The sequence below is a fragment of the Gadus morhua genome, chromosome 4, assembly GCF_902167405.1.
Source record: "Gadus morhua chromosome 4, gadMor3.0, whole genome shotgun sequence".
NCBI lineage: Eukaryota > Metazoa > Chordata > Actinopteri > Gadiformes > Gadidae > Gadus > Gadus morhua.
In genome coordinates this window covers 35082937-35097936 of record NC_044051.1, presented here as the reverse complement: position 1 = coordinate 35097936, position 15000 = coordinate 35082937, and the positions used below count along the sequence as shown (strand labels likewise).

The following is a 15000-nucleotide window of genomic DNA, read 5'->3' as shown; positions in this document are numbered from 1 at the left end:
CCTCAGTAGCCTGCCGCTGCAGGCTTTCACGCATCATTCAGAGTGACAAACAATTACACAAATGATTATTATTATTATTATTATATTATTCAGGAGAATGTGGTGGAAGCCGCTAGCTAGTGTGATGTTTCCTTTTCTTTAATGTTTCTCTTCTGTTACAAAAACAACCCATCAACAATCCCTAATACGTCAATAAAACACCACATGAATCAATACCATGTCATTGCGTAATGTTTTGAACACGGTGTTGTTCTGCCACCTTCTCGACAGTGAAAGCTATCAGCCACGGGCTTTCAGAACCCGCCCCGGTTGATAAGATTGCCTCTTAATGATAGCCCGGCCTGACCTTTGACCTGTTCCTCGGGAAATATCATAACAACGGGAACACGCAATACACCCACGCAACGTATACATGCGCATACAAGCACACACATACACACATACAAAGACACACACGTGCATGCATGCACACACACACACACACGCACACACACACACACACACACACACACACACACACACACACACACACACACACACACACACACACACACACGCATGCAGTACACCCACACATTACCAGGAACCCACACAGCCATAAACAAACATATACACGCACATACAAGCATACACATACACATACACAGACACATAGACACACACGTGCACGCTTGCACGCATACACACACACATGCATGCACAGACATACACTCTACTTATAAACAACTTGTTGGGCAACACTTCGTTGAAACGTGACACACTAATGGCCTTTTAGGGTCGAAGCTTGACCGAAACCGGTTTTCTCTGACACATGGTCAGGTATTTAATGGTCTGTGAATTATGCATGTTTCGGTTTGCTTAGCTTACTATTCCCCCATCCATGGTGTCCACCTATTTTATTTGCCATATTTAAATCGTTATAACATAGAACGTAAAACATTCAGGATCTTTCCACAATCCAATAAGCGACCGGAGACAACATCATTTGGCCACATGCATGCAAACGCAACACAAACATACACTCACGCAGACATGCAGACACACACACACACGCACACGCACGCACGCACACACACACACACAGGCACACACACACACACACACAAACATACACAAACACACACACACGCACACACTTCTCAGCCCTGCCAGCGTCAAACTGGGGCAAGGGGATCAAGTGTGAAGTGTCTAGAGCCAGAGATTTGTTCTCCTGAGCCTAGGGAGATTTCATGCGTTGAGTCACGGCACATCCACCTCACACAGAACGGTCGTAGTTCCTCTCTGTTCAGCTTGTTCTCGTGCTGCTGTATGTATATACATGCTACATCCTCTGATGATACAGCTTACGCCTTTAACCGACGTCAAACACGCCGCTGTAGCTGCGAGCGTGCCAACATGCACACAATGAGTGCATGTGCAAGCATAAACACGGCTAGTTGTGACCACGTTAAAGGGACTTACAAAAGCAAAATGGGGGGTGTACTTATGTACGTACTGACCAGTCCTTCTTTACTCCCTTTATCCTTCAAATCAAGATTTAATTGTTTTCCCTCAATCCCACCACTTTAACGGCAAAGAAATGCCAGCATTTTTGTCCACAGAAAAATATCGTCTGATGATTTTTTGCTTGGCTTCCTTTCCTTTCGCTCTTGTAAAGATACGTCGATGAACATGGTATATGACTACTTAGGGGAGATAAACCCACACCGACTGAAGTCAACACTTTACCCTTTGACCTTTACTCGACATGTAATGTTATTCGGAAAAAAAAAGGACCTATTGGCCAGAACTTCAATATGGTGCAAAGCAGAAACACGTCAGCAAACGACAAAGGGAAAAGTCCATGAATACACAGAATGTAGGGTGTGTGTGTGTATGTGTGTGTATGTATGTGTGTGCATGTGTGCATGTATGTATGTCTGTGTGTGTGGTGATCCTCTTGATGTTCCAATGGGCACATATACGTGCATGATATGTATTCACCTGTTTACTACGACTGTAGAGGGCTGTTAATGTGCGACGCCAATCAAAGCGCTCGTTAGCGTGGCCTGCCATTCGCCCCGGGCCATAGGTGAAAGCTGCGCAGGTGTGTGTGGGTGTCATATGGTATCAACATTCCTGCACACTGCTGCACATTCTCACATTTTGTGCGTATGTTTGTTTCTGTGTGTGTGTGTGTGTGTGTGTGTGTGTGTGTGTGTGTGTGTGTGTGTGTGTGTGTGTGTGTGTGTGTGTGTGCACACGTTGAGTCTGTGTGCGTACTGCGTTTGTGTGTGAGTGTGTGTGTGTGTGTGTGTGTGTGCGTGCATGCATTTGTGTGTGTGTGTGTGTGTGTGTGTGCGTGCGTGTTTGCGTGTGTGTGTTTGTGTGTGTGTGCGTGTGTTGTCCTCCCTTGTAAAAACGTTGTTCCGCAGCTTCTACGTTGGAACACTCATGCATGTACTTTCCCGATATAGGTGAGGCGTTTGCATAATCCTGCTATTCCCGACGAAAGTTAAACATCACCTGTGGTTCAGGGTCACAAAAACCCGAGCCCACTTCCTAGCAGACCCATGGCAAGCAATGTGTGTTTTTTTCCGTTTGACCTACAAGGGCTTAGCGTAGCCTAGCATCAAGCGCTATGTAGGTTAATAAGCTCAATATACCATCCATGCGTAAAGGCGTCCACTGAGGCGGGGCTAACATAACCTCCTTGGCAGCACTTTGCCAGCACAAAAATAAGGCTTGGGAGAGAGAGGAGAAGACATTCAGCAAAGGACCACGGGCAGGGATCGAACCCCGGTCGCTGCGATCAGGGCTCGGCCTTAATGGTACATGCTCTACCCGGTGTACCACTGGAGGCCATTTTAGTTCTGTGAAAAATATTCTATTTTCAACGCAAACAAATGTAGGTTTCCTTTTTTCAGGGGTGGAGCTAAAGATTGGGCTGGGGGGGGGGGGGGGGGGGGGGGTCAGGGGGTCGGGGGGGGGGCACCTAACAGTTTTTTTCTGAGACCTTGTGTGCGGGTGTCACATTCAACAGGCCGGTGGTACATGTGAGGTGGGCGCCAATTCAACGTCGAACCGTGGACGAGCCAAGAGGCTTTGTTATTGTTGACATTTTAAAGTCACCGTGCAGCCCAACTATGCGGACATTGTCGCCACGCTCGGGTAACAAACGCTGTGGCATGACGCGTGAGGGTTGAAACTGTCTCCAGAGTTTGGTGGTAAAGGATCGGGCAGTTGACAACGTTTGTGGATTTACCCTTACACAATGTGTGGGTGTGTATGTGTGCGTGTGCGTGTGTTTGTGTGAGTGTGAGTGTGAGTGTGAGTGTGTGTGTGTGTGTGTGTGTGTGTGTGTGTGTGTGTGTGTGTGTGTGTGTGTGTGTGTGTGTGTGTACGTCTGTCTATATATAGGGTAGTTTGGCACGGTTGTGTTTGGCTTTTGGGTTGACCGGGCGTCCTAAATCCATTGAGTCGGATCGGGTAACGGCACCGGACAACGCCATGGCAACCCCTGTCTGTCTGTCGGTCTGTCTGTCTGTCTGTCTATCAAAGTCGTCAGGACATCATTATCTCAAATTAAGTTTGACGTGGGACAGCCAAAATGAAAGGAAGAAACAACCACAAACAGAGATCAACAACCACCAACACATAAGAAAAAGGCCACTTATGACACGTGATCAATGATCACACACACACTCACATTCACACACTCAAACACAACACACACACACACACACTCAAACACACACACATACACACACTCACACATACATACACACACACACACATAGTTGGGAGGGGGATCAGGTACATAGAGGGGCAACAAAATCAAAAGTCGTTGGAAAAAAACGGGGGACCTGTAAGAGGCCAACTCGTCGTGTACACACAATGACGGCACTCGGATTTCCCTGCGAGCGCATCAGGCGAGAGAGCCCTTAAGCTGTTGTATTGTAGTCAAAGGGCCGATGGGATTAGCCAACGCACAGTACAGGATGTTGATGCACGATTTTATTTAATGGAGACACGCAGAAAAGGCACGCAGTGCCACAGTGACGCCAGAGCATTGCTGTTATCTCACGGAATTGTGATATACGTCATATTAATAATGATAATCATAATAATCGCACTGGATGAGGTTTTCCATGATTCCAGCGGCGCAATCATTCTGTGCTTATCTGTAGGTGTTGACTTTAATAGAGGGGATACATTGCAGGGACATGGACAGAGGGAAAGAGAGAGACCCTGATAACCTCAGAACGATAACATAGGAATGATAACATTGTTTAAATCAAAAAAGCAAGCAAGAATTTTCCCCCCTCACATGAGTTGATAATAGTTGTGTTCTGTCACGGTTATTTGAAAGGCATATAAATTGTTAGACATTATAAGGTGGATATCTTGGATGCACTGGATCAAAATCCCCCAGTAGGTATGGAGCGTACAGACTGACTGTACCAGGATGGATTTCAGGGATGAAATCAAATACCGGTGGAATATTTGATATTTGATCTTTAAGCATTTGGCGGAGTGGTGAAAACATGACACAAAACACACGGCAGCCAAATGCGGTAAGCTGTATGTGACATGCTATGATATTATTGGATTTGGGAATCTGGATATTGGATGTCAGATTGCATTCGGCATTTGTTTACGGCATCTGGTGTAAACATAGCCATTAGCAGTAGCGACAGTGGAAAGATGATTGGATTTAGAGTTTAAAAGTGAATAAATATGCGGCCTATGATATGGAATAATCCACATTTGATAGTAGTAGTTCCCAACTTTCTTTGGCCTTTGACCTTACTTCTAGCTCGCAAAATGTTTGCGACCCCAGCTTTAACCTTTGTAAATCTGCCTCTACACAAAAAGTTTTCACCTAATCATCGTCTGCTGGTAACATCAACGTTTCAGACCCTGGAGAACGATATTGCATTGCTTATGAATCATTAGTCAGATACCAAACATCAAGGAGAGCATTATTTTTATACATGTTTGTCCGGACTGATTGGGGCTTTATGGACAGGAGGGTTGGAGAAGAGAGAGAGAGACTCAGGAACGCAGACTGGGGGATCCCTGGTTCCATGGGTGCGTTCCCTGCGTTCCTCCTCAGGATTTCCTCCTGGCTAATTAAGGGAGTGTTTTCTTGCCCTCTGGGGTGCTAGGGTCAAGGGGGGTGGGCCCGTTGAGACTGTACCTGTGATTAATCTATACAAATACAATTTAATTTAATTTAACCATATGGTAATGAAACCTGGGTCTTTACAAGGACTGCATCCTCAAACTAAAATACATCCCATTGCACACTTATTTAGTTTGGAAATGTAGCTAGTTTGGACATTAAGTTAGTCTGGACATTTAGCTAGTCTGGACATTTAACTAGTTTGGACATTTAGTTAATTTTGACATTTAGCTAGCTTGGACACTGAACTAATTTGGACATTTAGTTAAATGGATGTCTTGAGGACCACATGGGGGAGTGGATCTATTCCAGGACAGGCCCTGGATTTATCTCTGTGGTTTCCCTCTCTGGCCCCCTGGCAGCCTACCTCCCGTCTCCCATGGCGACAGGGAGGGTAGTCCGAGTCCACCTGCAAGAAGTCTAACAACAACACATCATTCAAGAATGCAGCTTTAAGAAGGGGTTACGAGGGGAGGGGGGTATGTTTCCTCGATAAATCCATGGAGGGGGGCGTTTTAGAGTGCAGGCACGATGTTTTGGGCTTGTTTCTTTTTTTTGGTGCATAAAGGCGGCAAGGGCACTTGATGTTCTTTTCTGAGTCCACTTTGATGTTCCTCTGACAAGGCATGAGCTCCCTGGTTACATTTCTGTTATGTTTCCCATGGCAACACTTGTGTTTAGCTCGGCCAACTCTCTCTCTCTCTCTCTCTCTCTCTCTCTCTCTCTCTCTCTCTCTCTCTCTCTCTCTCTCTCTCTCTCTCTCTCTCTCTCTCTCTCTCTCTCTCTCTCTCTCTCTCTCTCTCGCTAAAGACAATGAAAACACCAACTAGAATGGAAGGAAAACATGTCTAAAGGTTATGTATAATTACAACAGAGAACAAGTACAGACCAGGTTCGGGGAGGGCGGGTGGGAGGAAGAGAGTAGGGAGGGATGAGAAGCATTCTACCTTCGTACCTCATCCTCTGAGCATTCGTCAACGCACGCCCGCTCCCTGCATGCAAATCCAAGGACAACCTTTAGCTTTTGTCGTTCATATTTGCATAAAAGTTGTATTTGCTTTTCCAATAGAGGTCTTTTAGATAGCGTGTGTGTGAGGGTGTCCGTCGTCATCACGCTCAGGACCCTCGTGTGATTGGCCACCGGTGGCTACTGCGCCTCGACGGAGAAAAGCTGTTGTGTTTTGGTTTTATCTTTAAAAGATATAATATATATTTTCGATATTTAAAGTGGTCTAACGATCAAACTAAAGATTTTTAAAACGACATACTGTTAACAGACAGACGTTTTCCGTCCTAACATTAATCCGACGACATACACAGACACCCACACACACACCCACACACCACTGGAGAAAAGTAGCAAATCCATGGGATCACGTTTTAGTTTCATCACTTTCTTTAGTGAACTCATATATCGTCAAATAAAACGTCTACGACAATACAGTTGTGGTGTCTGTTTCTCTCCTGGCAAATCAGGGCTGACATACAAACGTGTTTCAGTAAATAAGGAAACGTAGGCCTACTGTCGCATCTGTTATGTTTTCGCGAGGACACCGTGCGCTTCGTGTCGGTGCTGTTGTGTGCGCCACAGTGCGCGTGTTCTCCCGTGTTCCAGCATGAAAGGCAGCGCGCTACTGCGTCACGAGGGGGCGGAGCCTATAGCCCACACGCTCCACAAACACGTGGAGTTGTTTACAGTTAGTTCCCTGTAGCAAGGGTGCAGTTTGAGAGGAGGAGGGACGGAGGGAGGGAGGGAGAGAGAGAGAGAGAGAGAGAGAGAGAGAGAGAGAGAGAGAGAGAGAGAGAGAGAGAGAGAGAGAGAGAGAGAGAGAGAGAGAGAGAGAGAGAGAGAGAGAGAGAGAGAGAGAGAGAGAGAGAGAGAGAGAGAGAGAGAGAGAGAGAGAGAGAGAGAGAGAGAGAGAGAGAGAGAGAGAGAGAGAGAGGAGGAAGCAGAGATAAAGAAAGATAATAGAAGATAACAGGTTAAAGCATCCATGTCTACACAACCTAGAATAGACATTGTTACTCTCTCTCTCTCTCTCTCTCTCTCTCTCTCTCTCTCTCTCTCTCTCTCTCTCTCTCTCTCTCTCTCTCTCTCTCTCTCTCTCTCTCTCTCTCTCTCTCTCTCTCTCTCTCTCTCCATTATTGGGCATGGCCCACAACAAGTACTACATGAGGGCCAAAGAAAGCAGAGAGGCAGATGGGAAACACGAAAACAATCCAGAGTAACAACAATATATGATAGGGTCAGAATGACGATATAACAGTGATGACGTCGACGTCAAAAAATATGAATGTAATAAAAGTATTTACCCCAATAATAAGTATTTACCCCATTGCAAAATGTGGTAATGGTGGAATACTTGGATTTTTGTTACATTTGTCCATTGTATTTATGTCGTGACTTTGTAACATGCGTATGCAAAAAAACTCGTCAGATTGTAAACTGCTGATCAGTGGCAGACTGTTTGAAGGGCAGAAACGAAAAGGGCACCTGCCGCACGGCACGGGGCCCCAGAAGCACCCCTGATGCGTCACGTGGGATAAAATCCTTGATGAAGATTGACATTATGTTATCAGGCCATTCTGATTAAAAGTAGAACCACATCTCTATGATAACAACACACAGGTAACTATCAACCTTTAATTTACAGCACCCCTAGATTCGTCAAGGCACCCTCTTTAGCCTGGTAGCCACGTTAGGTACTGAATCTCATTTGATTCACTGGGATCGATTTAAGAACAGTTAGTCTTTTCACAACTGGTAGGGAATCCAAGAGGGAACTTTAGGAAAAGTTCTCACCTGTGATCTTGTTTATCCCGCCTCCTATGGTAGACAAACGGTTGCTATTGGTTGCTCTATCTCGTAACGGGGCCGAAATCAGTTTGCATGGCAGGGCAGAGGGGAGTTGGGTCGGGGGGGGGGGGGGGGGGGGGGGGGGGGGAGGGATCTTATCTGCAGAGCAAATGAAACACGATCTGGCGAGATCCGTCCGGTTCCCAGGCTACGGAGAACCCAACTCCCTGGTGCTAAATACACGCCAGTGGTCCGACTTTGGCGCAGAATATAACGTTGCGGTACCGCAATGGATCAAGACAGGCGCATGAAGCAGCTACTCAGATAGCATGTGTCAGAAAATAGCCGGCGTGTATTGTGTTACGCTGCAGCAAGAGTCCGCTCTCTCTCTGCTCATGAAGTCACCATGTTAACTACCACTACATAACTACTTAAGATAACACTGCATGTCAAACACAACTTTGCTGTTTGATACACTGGTTTCTGCTGTTTAAACTGTTTTATGCACTGTTTCAGCACGCCCTCGTGTAATGGCCTTTTATAGTATTTCTTCTTTTAGCATATATATATTTTTGCATTTAGCATTTTGTACTTTTGCCATTCATACTTGTTTTTAACTCTTATTCTATTTGTAACATTGTGTTTGCTGCTGCTGGAAGTGCAATGTCCTTATGGAAATCTATATGTGAGTGATCCATCTATCTATCCATGTTGCTCTGTGATTGGCGGTAGATCACCAAGAGGCTCCATCTGGAGTTTTGCTGGTGTTGGGAGCGTCTCGTACCTGGGCACTATACGTAACCGAATCCCCCGCCAGCACTCACATTGCAGCAGTGTAAGGCCCAATCCCAGGTCTACCCCTTCCCCCTTCCCCTTCCCCCTCCCCCTTGTTTTGAAGGGGTAAGGGTAAGGGGTAAGGGGAAGGCGTAAGGTTACCCCTTACGCTTACCCCTTCCAAACAAGGGGAAGGGGTAAGGGTAGAAATGGGATTGGGCCTAAACCTCAGTGGACCATTCGTTGCCCCCCCTGGAATTTCCCGCCAGAACCCCAGAGTGGGCTAAGTGGGTCAGGGTAGAATACCTCCTGCCCCCTCTCCACCCTCTCCTCTCCACCCTCTCCTCTCCCTCTCCCTCCCCCCTCCTCGTTGATTCATGAAGAAATAATGGGGCCAGCAGTCCAAATGTAACCCAACCGCCCCCCTCCCACCCCCGTCCCCCGTCCCCTCCGTACACCACGCCCATATCGCTGAACCCAGTGGCCCCCGGCAGGGGATACAGTATGGGGTTGGGGGGGAGAGAGGGGGAGAGAGAGAGAGAGAGAGAGAGAGAGAGAGAGAGAGAGAGAGAGAGAGAGGGAGGGAGAGAGAGAGAGAGAGAGAGAGAGAGAGAGAGAGAGAGAGAGAGAGAGAGAGAAAGGGGGGGAGGGATAGAGAAAGAGAGAGAGGGGGAGAGAGGGAGAGGGAGAGAGAGAGAGAGAGAAAGGGAGGGAGGGATAGAGAAAGAGAGAGAGGGAGGGAGGGAGAGAGAGAGAGAGAGGGAGAGAGAGAGGGGGAGAGGGAGGGAGAGAGAGGGGGAGGGATAGAGAAAGAGAGAGAGGGAGAGAGAGAGAGAGAGAGAGAGAGAGAGAGAGAGAGAGAGAGAGAGAGAGAGAGAGAGAGAGGGAGAGAGAGAGAGAGAGAAAGGGGGGGAGGGATAGAGAAAGAGAGAGAGGGGGAGAGAGGGAGAGAGAGAGAGAGAGAGAGAGAGAAAGGGAGGGAGGGATAGAGAAAGAGAGAGAGGGAGGGAGGGAGAGAGAGAGAGAGAGGGAGAGAGAGAGGGGGAGAGGGAGGGAGAGAGAGGGGGAGGGATAGAGAAAGAGAGAGAGGGAGAGAGAGAGAGAGAGAGAGAGAGAGAGAGAGAGAGAGAGAGAGAGAGAGAGAGAGAGAGAGAGAGAGAGAGAGAGAGAGAGAGGGAGAGAGAGAGAGAGGGGGGGGAGGGAAAGAGAAAGAGAGAGAGAGAGAGAGAGAGAGAGAGGGAGAGAGAGGGAGAGGGAGGGAGAGAGAGAGAGAGAGAGGGGGGGAGGGATAGAGAAAGAGAGAGAGAGAGAGGGAGAGAGAGGGAGAGGGAGGGAGAGAGGGGGGGAGGGAGAGAGAGAGAGAGAGAGAGAGAGAGAAAGGGAGAGGGAGGGAGAGAGAGAGAGAGGGGGGGGAGGGAGAGAGAGGGGGAGAGGGAGTGAAGAACAGGGGCCTTGAAGATGAATGGGGGGCGGCTGTGGCGAAAGAAGGAAAGAAAGGAAAAAAGAAGGAAAGGAAGGAAGGAGGCGAGGGGGACGGCCAGGCGGACTCACATGCTTGTAATCTACTTTGAGGCGCATACCAGACTTACTGTCCCTAACACTGAGCAGCTGCAGAGGGACGCTGCACATAAAAGGAGGCCTTGCAGAAACGTACACAAGAGCTTCTATGGGAGGGGCCGGTGCGCCGGTCGCACCACCATTCCTAACCCTCCCCCCCCCCCCCCCTCCAGCCGACGCACCCACCTCCTCTTCCGCCTCCTCCACCCCAACAACTACCCCCTCGCTTCCACCTACCTACTCCTCCTCCTCCGCCCGAGTCCTCCTCCTCCACCACCACCGCTCCTCCTCCTCTTCCACCACCGCTCCTCCTCCTCCTCCTCTGACCTCCATCCATACACCCACTCCCTCCTCCACCCAATTCCTCCGCCCAATGCATCCACCTTCCCCTGCTCTACCAGCCTCCAACTCTTCCTCCACCCACGGGAAGAAGAGTGAGCTAGGGGGAATTCAGGGGTCGAGGGTGAGAGCGCCAAAAGGCTGACTATATACCTGGTTTAAGAAAAGATTGATTTCACACGAATCCGAGGGGGCTGATAACGAATATTCGTTTTTCGTTTTGTATATTTATATAGGCTTTTCTCCTCTGGTTCCTCCTCGATACTGGTATGGTGTTTCCCTATGGGGTTTTAAATAGTTGTTCTAGTTGTGTAATTTATGCACATTTAATTGGTACTACTTGTGTGTGTCCATGTGATTGTTTACAAAAACTTGGAGTTGCAGCTACAACAGGACACTTGGCGAGAATGGTTTTTTGTCAAATGGCATATATGTAAATATATCATGGTTATTACATGCATTTTAGAAGTAATCCGATTTAGGAATAGTGTAGGTTTGAGGTGTGGTGAAGGAACTGCATGGGAGAAAATGCAAGGCATCATGGGAACTACCATTGGAAAAGTTGTACTAGCCGGACCGTTGTGTGTGTCTGAGAGAGAGCGAGAGAGAGAGAGAGAGAGAGAGAGAGCGAGAGGGGGAGAGAGAGAGAGAGGCTTGTTTCCTTCCTGACAGAACCTCCTGACCGCTTTGACCACCCGATTGTCCGGTCCTGACACACGTTCCTGCAGGAAGTCATTGGTCCAATATGAGCTTCCTGATGCAGCCTTTGCTCAAACAAACACAAACAAGAACCCCAGAAGGAAGGCAGCGTTGCCGTAGTAATAAGCACTTGAAAAATGTGTGTAGGATATCCTCCTCTTTCAGCGCGCGTCCGGGCGGCCTTTATCGAGAGCCTCCCCCCCCCCCCCCCCCCCAACACAATTGTTTCCTCAATGTGCGTTCCCTTTTAACCTCTGCCCAGGAGCACAGAAAATACAAAAATGTGGCCACGATTTGGGAACAGGCTTTGAGATTTTTGTGGTTATTGTCAAAATAAAGGAGCTAAACACTGGTTTTCTGAAATGATATCATGATCCATTGTAAAGGGCTGTACTTTAAGATTGCACAAGCATTTGGTTAGTCGAGTTTGTTACTGTCTATTATGTCTTAGCAGTAGCCAAGGCTGAGCCAGGTACAATTCATAAATGCATTTTAAAGGGCACAAATATATAGAGCTTGCAACTGTACGTGTATATATGTCTTATGATTAGTAGCCAAGGCTTAAATGAAGCGCCAATCACAAACACCTTTGTGTGATCCCTTGGTCACAAAGGTGATTATGTGATAATGTTAACATAACATAAGCTAGTTTCTGATTGGAATTAAGGACTAGCCTATAGTACTTACTTACCAGCGGGGGCCATTTCAACAGTGTTTTTATCTTGTGAACTGGCGGCCCAAGACATCACCGAAGGAGCCAAACATGGAAGGAAGAAGCGATGTGGACAAAGCTGTACCTCTTTAAATACATTTATTTGTTTTCTGCAAGTTTCTATCCATAAATCAATACAGAACAAAAAGCAATAGCCTATTTATACTACCAGAAATGTACATCGTCGTCTCTTGTGAGCATTGCAATAAGCATTTCGTTGGACTATGTACACTGGAAGACCTCACTCCTGCCCGTGACTCACAGAACGCTTCTCCGAAATTAACTCCAGATGCATTCTGGGAGCCACCAGCGGTATCGAGTGGTTCTAAGAAAAGACAAGACCACAGAAAAAACACAAACAAAAACAGAAAAAAATAAAATACAAGTTGTCTGAAAAAGAGAAATAAACAAAGAGCAAAATAGTTTCCTTTCTTCCACGCAAATAAAAACCCTATATATATATATAAATGTGGTTTTTGATCCATCTGCGCATTTTGGTTCCGAGGTTGTAAACTTCGCTCTCTTCTGATATCGCTATTGCATAATATGCCATTAGGTTAAAGTGTGTCGACAAGGCAATGAGAATTCAGTAATAAAAATATACTGCTATTTATATATATTTATAGATATATATCATCACATAGGGTGTCTGTAAAAGGAAGGTAGCGTCACAACACTGTGCAGCCCCAATATTTAAAAACTGGTAGCCAAAGTCAACGAAACATCTTTGCAACAGAGGTAAAATCTAAGAACTCTATGCCTATTTATATAGATTTTTCTTTAAAACAATTTTGTAATAAACTCTCTGATATGCACACGGTATGTACATGGTAAGGTCTCCGTTAAGATAAATAAAACAAAAATGAATAATATGTAAATATTTTTTGTTGTCATTATTTCCACACATTCACTTCCTGTGCTTGGTGTGAAAGTTAACCGGGTGCAAAAAAATAAATACATTCAGACAGAGTATTACCTGTGTGTGTGTGTGTGTGTGTGTGTGTGTGTGTGTGTTTTACAATCTGTGCTCTGTGAGACCTTGACGCCAGCGCTAACCATTAGCAATTGACCATTCGTTTGCGAGGGTGTGTGTGTGTGGTCTAAATGAGCACAAATGAGGGGGCAAATGCTGCCACCGAATGACGTAATTAAATAACGGGCAGGTCAATTTCTGGGCTTCAACAAATACGATGCGCCGAAAAACCGTCCCATCACACACTGCTGCCACCGTCTGCTCAAGCCGAACTTTAACCGTTTAACAGCACAAGACAAGTATTAGACTCGCATGTCAGAAAAAAAAAAAACATCCGATTTTTTTAACGTCCGATATAAAGCAGTGATTGAGGTCCGATCTTTCGACAGCCAGACGAAGGTAGTAGGAGTGCTTGGAGGTTGGTCAGGGTGTGTGTGCAGGGTCGGTCGTAGAGCAGCAGGGGTCTTACGGAACGTGCGAGAAAAGGCGCAGTGCATTCGGATTCCCACGGGCACCTGAGATGGCGCACGAGGATAAACGTTAACCCTCCCAATAACTCTCACGTTAACTCCGATAACTCTGAAAACAACGTCTACAAATATAGTTCTTTGTGCCCAATGCGTAGATCGGGAAGGAAAAAATAAAATACATATTACGGAAAAAAATAAAGATAAGCTAAGATAGATTAAATACAGAATTTAGGAAGTAAGAAAATATTTTGTTTTTCGTGATGATTCGATCGATTCCATCGGAAGCATTCCCACTGTTCATTTCTGAAAATCATAATATATCTCTTTCCTATTAGTAAACTAGGTATTTTACTGTTGACAAGAAAATAATAATAGATATAGAGCGAGACTTCTAGGTCCTGAAATAGACATTAAAATATATCGGTCATAGAAAGAAAATGTGAAAAGAACACAAGGGGCATTATAGACATTAAGCAAGTAAGGCTGGTCTTTATCAAATATTCATCTTCCAAAAATAAATACAAATTCAGATATATACGTTTAATATATATATATATATATATTTCTATATCCTCCTGTGTGTGGTAGGGGTTCTGTGTCTGTGGTGGGTGAAATGTGCACAGTCTTAGGTGGCTGCAGGCACACTCACAAAAAGAGTGGAGTATACCGCTCTGAGCTTGTGTAGTTGCTATGTTACTTAACCGTCTCTGTCCTGTCACGGGACACGACATTTCAACACACACACACACACACACACACACACACACGTTCCGTGCATTCATCACATGCATAGTTCATGACTTGTTTGTCAGCCAAATACCAGACATGAGTGCATTGTGTATTGTAGGGCAAGGAGGAGGTGAAGGTGGAGGCTCCATGTTGCCGAGTGTCCAGACACTTCTGGGTCGGTCCCGGGAGACATGGAGAAGGTTGAGCAGGTGGTACGTTGTGTGTGGGGTGCGGGTGGGTCACAGAGGTCAGAGTTCAGCCATCAGTCTGGAAGACAAAGAAAGGCAATAGAAGGTCAGTTTCTCCGATTTAAAGTCGGACATATGTTCAACGGTTCTGTACAAAACACAGTCATGAGTAACATGCTCTGGCCTCAGCCCGCTCAACATGTTAAAACTAGCTCTCATCCTGTGTGTCTCCTCAACAAATGTCCGCTAAACTACCCCTCCCCCGCCGCAGAGAGGAGGGGCGGGAGTGGTGTCTCTCCAACAGAGTGCAATGCACAGGGATAGGTCAATAGGTGCACGTGTGTGTATGTGTGTGTGTGTTTACGTGTGTGTGTGTGTGTGTGTGTGGCGATGGGGCTGCTGCCATGGCAGCGCACAAATCACGTGGTGGTGGTTTGGTGGGAGGGAGGGCATTCCCAGGGACTGCAGCGTAGCCATGACGGTCAACTCTGCGTAATTATGACTGACGAGCGGCGAGAGAGCGCGAGAGCGAGAGCGAGAGCGAGCGAGAGAGAGAGAGAACACTGCCCTGGAACCAAATCCCCTCCCAGACGTG

The 15000-nt window shown here is 46.6% G+C and overlaps 2 protein-coding genes across 3 annotated transcripts in view; one reads left to right on the top strand and one right to left on the bottom strand.

The window, feature by feature from the left end:
* The window catches only part of LOC115542259 (uncharacterized), a 578272-nt gene that overhangs the window by 251884 nt on the left and 311388 nt on the right, over positions 1-15000 (top strand). The gene's annotated exons all lie outside the window — the stretch shown is intronic.
* The window catches only part of LOC115542271 (insulin receptor substrate 2), a 25274-nt gene that overhangs the window by 3474 nt on the left and 6800 nt on the right, over positions 1-15000 (bottom strand). Inside the window, exon 3 of one of the 2 annotated variants that reach the window (XR_003976496.1) lies at positions 13022-14484. Coding sequence is in view for 1 of the 2 variants with exons in the window: in XM_030354506.1 (XP_030210366.1) it covers positions 14480-14484 (5 nt within the window). In the remaining variant the exon portion in view is untranslated. Of the gene's footprint in view, positions 1-12127; positions 14485-15000 lie in introns of those variants that run through there. The other variant, XM_030354506.1, reaches the window with a different exon arrangement.